Source organism: Drosophila suzukii, chromosome X (assembly GCF_043229965.1).
Source record: "Drosophila suzukii chromosome X, CBGP_Dsuzu_IsoJpt1.0, whole genome shotgun sequence".
NCBI lineage: Eukaryota > Metazoa > Arthropoda > Insecta > Diptera > Drosophilidae > Drosophila > Drosophila suzukii.
The window spans coordinates 24,031,957-24,038,778 of record NC_092084.1 but is presented as its reverse complement, the minus strand read 5'-3'; the positions used below and the strand labels follow the sequence as shown (position 1 = coordinate 24,038,778).

The window sequence follows — 6,822 nt, the reverse complement described above, 5'->3', positions numbered from 1 at the left end:
CCTTTTGGCCAGCATTTCTGTGCCCGATTCCTGTTGCCGACTGTCCACATATTTATTTACTTATTTATTTAAACATTTATTTATCGTATTTACTTGCGTTTCATTTGCCATTCATTCCCCAAGAGGGAATTGGGCTGGAGATTGGTGGGTGGCATTTTCCGCTTCCGTTTGCAATCATTGAAACGGAACTTTCCATTCGGACGAAATTTACATTTCAACTTCATCTGCATCTTCATTTGTGTTTGTGTGTGTTGCATATTTTCTTTTATTACTTTTATTATATCTCGCCTCGCCCCACCCCTCACAATCCACGCCCATTTTCACCGCACAACTAATAAAACTTTATCTTTTTTAATATCGACTGGCGGGTGCTTCGGCGGGGGTGGTGTAATATTTTACAGTCTCGAAAAGTCTGCGAAATTTTACTTTTACTCATTGTACAAGCAACTAGCCAAAGTTCGGAAAATATGCAAAATAGATGAGCGGGCTGGGTCGGAAAATGGGAGGATGGATGGCGGAAAGCCAGGCGAATTCCTCATCAGCCAGTTGCATATTGACTGGGGAATACCAAAGCTCCAGCGGGAAAATTGCGACGCAGAGCGGAAAAATTGATGCAGACGAAAAATGGTGACATACTTGGAGCTGAAAATATATGGATTAAATCAAAATTCCCTTCCTGAACATATGGACTACTGTGTATATATTTTAAAATATATGTGGGCAAGGTATGTCGACTTTGATTCAGGGACATTATAGCTTCCATATGTTCCAACACACAGATTTTTTAAGGCGAAAAGTAGGACTTAGACTTAAATTAAAAATTAAATTTTATCTTGCGGTTATTTAAGCGTGGTTTGGCCAAATCAAGCCTAACGAGCGACTGTTTTGAGTAGCTTGATACCAAAGCTAACGATCCCCATCACTTTGGGGAACATTTGTATTCTAACCAATTTACCCATTTTTTGTAGATATCAATTAGTTGTTCCGAGCAATCATTATGTACTTAATTGGTTTGTTATGATGTATGTTTATTTATATTAAAGACAAATATCTAACTCAATGAATTAAGTTTAGAATTGTCCGCATTGTAGTGTTTTTGTAACGTAACGTGAGTAGTAGGCATAGTTTAAGTTTGAGAGCGAGCTACATCTTTGGCAGGGTAAGCAGGAGCCGCGTAGTGACGTAATGACCTGGTTTGGAGAATAGTTTTAGATCTCCTGGTCCACGTCTTGTGTTTTCAAAAGATTTGGCTTCTTAGCCTGTGGAGCGAACGTATCATCTACCGTATCCTGGGAACCGCGCTTTAGCAAGGAATTTGCTTTAGACTGTTTCTGTTCCTCCTCGGATTGGCGAAGAGCTTCGGGTGAAGCTTCTTCCTCCAGGCCCATGACTCCGCCCAGCTGACGGACGTTAATCTGATCCCCGGATTGGCGAAAAGATTCAGATGGTGATTCTTCCCTCTGCTCACGGCCCACCGCCGACTGTCCCTGTTCGGAGGACACCTGGTCGTCAGAGTTGCATTGTTTTAATGACAGGCGTAACACTAACCTGCTGATCTGCGTCGATTTTCTTGGGGGATTCCTCACCCTTGGAGTCCTTCTGCAGGCCCTTCACATAGGTGTTCGAAGGCGGTTCCGCCTCGATCTCCGGCTTTTCACCCTTGCCGGAGGTAGCCGCCGACTCTGGAGCTGCAGTTCCGCGCTTCTCGGACCCGGTGGCTATGGTCGTTATTGGAATCCCGGCCTCCATTGGTGCATCATTTTCCCCCTTCTGGTTGAAGGAGATATCATTCTCTAAGTCGGGCATGTCGGCCATATTGTTCACGTGTGCAAAGTTTTTGCTGGCTGATTTTTTTTAAAACGTCGTCTCGGTGATCCTTACCGCTGCTGAAAACCACTTAGCACCTTGATCCAACACCCCAAATAGGTTAATTAGGGTTTATTATAGTTTTAATGCGCTTACTTTCAGTGGAAACCAATTTTCAGTTCCGAGAAAATAGTTTTGGCATTCAATATCTTGACCGATTTTTGACAGACACTTAGTGTGGACGCACACCATTAGGATTTGCCAGAATCAGTGTTGCCAGATTACTGCGAGTTGATAATCCCTTAGCTAGTCTGGGCACACTTATTATATCTGTTACGATTCTCCAAAGTAATCCCTTAAGTGACTTTTCTAATCTAATCTTCTACCTGGTTTGATAACTTGATGGATGGTTTTCAGTGACTTCAAGGATTATTGCTGACCGATGGTAGATATCCGAAAAGTGTTCGATTCCAATGGCATCTTCGCAAGGGGGTTTCTGGTGTTGCTGTTGCTAATCAGCCCGATTGAATTTGGTTTAAGTCTAATTATCTTAAGAATTGAAGTTTTGGTTGACCCTTGCAGGTCGTTCTCGTGGGAACATTGTATGTACAGAGCTTTCCGATTTTCAGAAAACTAAAAACTAATAAAAGAAATTTCAATTTACTAGCGTGTGTTTACCGAAAACGAAAAATAACGGTTTTTGTATTATTTTGATTTTAATTAATTATCTGGTCGTTCCTATGGCAGCTACATATATGATAAAGTCTTCCGTTTTTAATCAATTTTGTTTGAAATTCTGAAATATTAAAGTAATTATATTAGGAAATATATATAAATATGTCGAATAACACAGAACTTATAATTTTTTCATTTTTTGTAAGGGGGTAGCTCGGTTTTTTTTGGGATTCAGATTTTGGTCAAAAATACTCATTTTTTAGTGGTTTTTCAGTCGTAGTTTAGCCAAATCAAGGCGTACAGCTAAGAGACCGACAGATTTGAGCAGCTTGCTTCAATTGCTATCGATCCATATCATTTTAAGGAAGATTTATTTTTTGACAAATTTTTTCATTTTTTGTAAGGGGGTAGCTCGGTTTTTTTTGGGATTCAGATTTTGGTCAAAAATACTCATTTTTTAGTGGTTTTTCAGTCGTAGTTTAGCCAAATCAAGGCGTACAGCTAAAAGACCGACAGATTTGAGCAGCTTGCTTCAATTGCTATCGATCCCCATCATTTTAAGGAAGATTTATTTTTTGACACATTTTTTCAATTTTTGTAAGGGGGTAGCTCGGGTTTTTTTGGGATTCAGATTTTGGTCAAAAATACCCATGTTTTAGTGGTTTTTCCGTTGTAGTTCAGTCAAATCAAGGCGTACAGCTAAAGGACCGACAGTTTTGAGAAGCTTGGTTCAATTGCTATCGATCCTTATCATTTTAAGGAAGATTTATTTTTTGACAAATTTTTTCTTTTTTTGGAGGGGCTCGGTTTTTTTTGGAATTCAGATTTTGGTCAAAAACTCCATTTTTAGTGGTTTTTCCATCGTAGTTCAGTCAAATCAAGGCGTACAGCTAAAAGACCGACAGTTTTGAGCAGCTTTCTTCAATTGCTATGGATCCCCATAATTTTAGGGAAGATTTATTTTTTGAAAAATTTTATCATTTTTTGTAAGGGGGTAGCTCGGGTTTTTTTGGGATTCAGATTTTGGTCAAAAATACCCATTTTTTAGTGGTTTTTCCGTTGTAGTTCAGTCAAATCAAGGCGTACAGCTAAAAGACCGACAGTTCACTTTTAGGAAAATTTATTATTTGACCAATTTTCTCATTCTTGTAGACGTGTATGCAATTAATTTGCCAACCAAAACACGGATTTCTTGTGCGGAAAAATGGGATTCATGCATATATATACTTTTTAAGATCAAGAATAATAAGAGAATTTGGGTTTGATTTATATTCTTAAATTTCATTACTTTGCTCTGCAAGTTTTATATTGATTAAAAGCTAGTTACATACTATATCATAAAATTTATTATACATAAAAAGCCTTTTTAAAATACTTTCGCGCCTTTTAAGCCAAACAATCCTTGCTTTAAATGTCAAACAAAATCAAAAACCATGAGGTGCCGTTTAAAAAAGTGCTGCTTCATGATTTCCCTACGAGTCGGTTGTATGATCAGTGCGCTGATATTGGTGTTCTTCGAACTTCTTGCCGTCCCCCTGAGAAGCGGTGAACCCTGCTGCGATTCCTTCGAAGGAATCCTCGTAGTTGTATATAGAGTTATTGAAATAATGCACTTCGTGGGCTGTCTAATGCTGTTCGTTGCCTCTTTTTTGGTAAGATTTAGATTTTTCATTAATTTTATTCTGGTTAGTTATGCCTTTTTAATCCCCAGAAAACATCCGCTCTGGTATTTATTTTTCTTGTCATGAGCTGTATACACATTTTGCTTTCTCCAGCTTTTTTGGTGGCCGAAATTATGGTTTGGAATGCAGATATCATTGATATAGTCCTGACCATCTGTGGTCTTCGTAAGTCAAAGCAACTTAGTCTGGATATATTTGTTATCCTTTTACATCTTTATTTATAGTTATAAGCATTTACTTCTGGATAGTGGCGTACGCTTTTTATCACAAATGCAAGGAGGAGATTGTCGCTGATGTGAACCTCGTACCCACTTTCCGGAAAAAAGGATCCATAATATCAATAGTTTAGTTTACTTAAAAATACTTTGAGATGGAACTTTAACAAAATTTAAAGCAAATAATGTATACAGCTACTTTTTGGATTACTGGATGATTTAAATAAATTGATTCAAAGAAAGTATAATATTTTTATGAGGAAGCCCATCTATAAAATGTAAAATAAAATATTTGATCTCTTAAATCAAAACCCCCCAGGAAAAGCACTTGAAATTTAGCAATTTATACACACATATATATATTATTGAATTGATTGTCAAAAAAAAGAGACTTAGCTAAGGAATTTTTCTATGTGACGCGTCGTAGCCTTATGAAGCGGGATCGGAGTCGGAAATCGGATATCAGGACCCATTTAACCGGAAGAAGCCGTGGTCGAAGGCGGAGGTCCACAGGGGCCACCAGGTCCACGACCCGATGGTGGAGGACCCGAAGGAGGCGTGCCACTTGGTGGTGGACCACAAGGACCCTGGGGGAAGGCCACCTGAAGGGATACCACTTAAATATTAGTTACAAATTAGAGAGAAATCAAATCCAACTCACCGCAAAAGTGCTGCAAAGCAGCACCATCAGCAGACCAATGAAATATTTCAGGTTCAGATGCATCTTCTCAAATGTTCAGATATTAACTGTTGTCCATTTGAGTTTCACCAGCCGCTTTTATAGCTACCCGATTAGATCAACCGAGCGTGTCAAATTGTCATTACGAAACACCGCGATCCACTCGCAATTAATACGAATTGAGTTTTTAGCCATGGTGTGAAATTGGGGGAAATTGTTTTCCATGTGCGATGGACGTCAATTAAATTTGGATCCACAAAACAATCAGACATTGTATATTAAATCATTATAGATCAATTTCTGAGTGGGCGCGAGATTTGCGTATATTAGTGAAGCTCTCATAACTCGCGTAACAGGGCTCTTCATTAAATGATTATAATTACCCGACAGCTGGTACGTGGCGTATGAGTTATATTCATTTTCACCCCCCCACTGTATTTGGCGTAAGACAACGCGGCGTATGCGTAATTTTCACTTGGCTGGCTAAAAAGTTTTCTGCCGCGAGCAAAAAGTCGAAACCCGGTCTGGAATTTCACACCTTATTGCCTCCGCATCTGGAGCGAAGGTCCTAAAACAATTAGCGATTGTTTCACCTCTTGCGCCATAGAATTCTATACCAGAAACTGTGTTGCTAACTTGGCAATATTCTGGCTTTCGAGGTTCCAGAAGTTATTTATAGATTATATAGAGTACGTAGATTTAAAATAAAATATTCCATAATTTTAAGGCAAATAATTTATAGAATTATTATTGATTTAGGATTAGTCGTTATTGAATTGTACAAGCCCTTAAAACAAATCTGTACATTTTTTAGATATATCATATAATAGATTTCATGGATTTATAAAAGTTAAGAACTCTCTTGAACCGAAATAACTTCTTTATTAGCTTTTCAACCATTGCTTTCACTACACCATCACTGAAAACCCCTAAGCTGATCCTTTCGTGGGTCTAATTGGCGCCGTCTGTTCAATGGTTTAGGTGTATCTTGGCTGAATTTATCCATGGAGGTGGCGACGGCTAAGAGGTGGTTCAGGTGGCCAAGCCGAGGGGGTTTTGCCTTTGTTGCATTTTGGCTCGGATTGCATATTCATGTACGAGCCGCCACTTTGGTGGCCTGCCATGTTCATGTTCCGTCTGAGGCTTAAGCTCAGTTAGCCGGGTTCGCCTGTTGGCTTGTTGGCTTCTTGGTTGGCCGTAAAACTAAAATAATAGCCGCATAACATTTTATCTACCGCAGTAATAAATATTCAGTTAATTATAGTAACCAGCGAGGAGCGGCGAGAGCAGTCTTGTATGCAAATGTTTACAGTAATAAAACACCAAAAACTTGCCGGCTATCTAATACCGAAAAATAGTTACAGGGCAAAAACAAGTGAATCAAGGGTTAAGTGGCAGCAACATTGTTTATTTCACTAGTTGGATTAGTCGAACTTGAACTCCATTCCTACGATTTCGGCTCATCTGCGGGTTAAGTTCATGGATGCGACCACAATGACGAGTAGGATGACCAGGGCGATTATAACGTAGAAACAAACGCACATCGCTTCAATCCTTCAGAATGTTCCAGGTAGGAGCTTCAGTTCGGAAAAGATGTTTGGAACGTGTATTGTATAGTTGTTTTGACTTTGAAAACAATGAAGCCTTATTTGTAAAGCCTAATCAGTTGTTTTCCTAGCATGTATCACTTTTTTGGCGCCCAACGTGGGGCTTTTCTTAGGAACTTAAGCTTTTACTTTAGTCACTTGTTTTTAGGGTATTTCGT

At 39.0% G+C, this 6,822-nt stretch overlaps 3 protein-coding genes across 3 annotated transcripts; 1 reads left to right on the top strand and 2 right to left on the bottom strand.

Annotated features, from left to right (window-relative positions):
• Positions 1-1,007: 1,007 nt before the first annotated feature.
• On the bottom strand, positions 1,008-2,069 carry LOC108021803 (uncharacterized). The gene is made up of 3 exons (XM_036821210.3): positions 1,963-2,069; positions 1,549-1,904; positions 1,008-1,487 (listed from the first exon to the last, which is right to left on the bottom strand). The coding sequence occupies exons 2-3, from the start codon at positions 1,813-1,815 to the stop codon at positions 1,209-1,211; spliced, it is 546 nt and encodes a 181-aa protein (XP_036677105.1). The 5' UTR covers positions 1,816-1,904; positions 1,963-2,069; the 3' UTR covers positions 1,008-1,208.
• A 1,806-nt stretch (positions 2,070-3,875) lies between these two features.
• Positions 3,876-4,584, top strand: LOC108004611 (uncharacterized). Its single transcript, XM_017067551.4, has 3 exons — positions 3,876-4,133; positions 4,193-4,328; positions 4,388-4,584. Exons 1-3 carry the CDS (start codon positions 3,915-3,917, stop codon positions 4,510-4,512), a joined length of 480 nt encoding a protein of 159 aa, XP_016923040.2. The 5' UTR covers positions 3,876-3,914; the 3' UTR covers positions 4,513-4,584.
• A 128-nt stretch (positions 4,585-4,712) lies between these two features.
• On the bottom strand, positions 4,713-5,195 carry LOC108004612 (uncharacterized). Its single transcript, XM_017067552.3, has 2 exons — positions 5,040-5,195; positions 4,713-4,980 (listed from the first exon to the last, which is right to left on the bottom strand). Exons 1-2 carry the CDS (start codon positions 5,100-5,102, stop codon positions 4,852-4,854), a joined length of 192 nt encoding a protein of 63 aa, XP_016923041.2. The 5' UTR covers positions 5,103-5,195; the 3' UTR covers positions 4,713-4,851.
• Between the last annotated feature and the right edge of the window lie 1,627 nt (positions 5,196-6,822).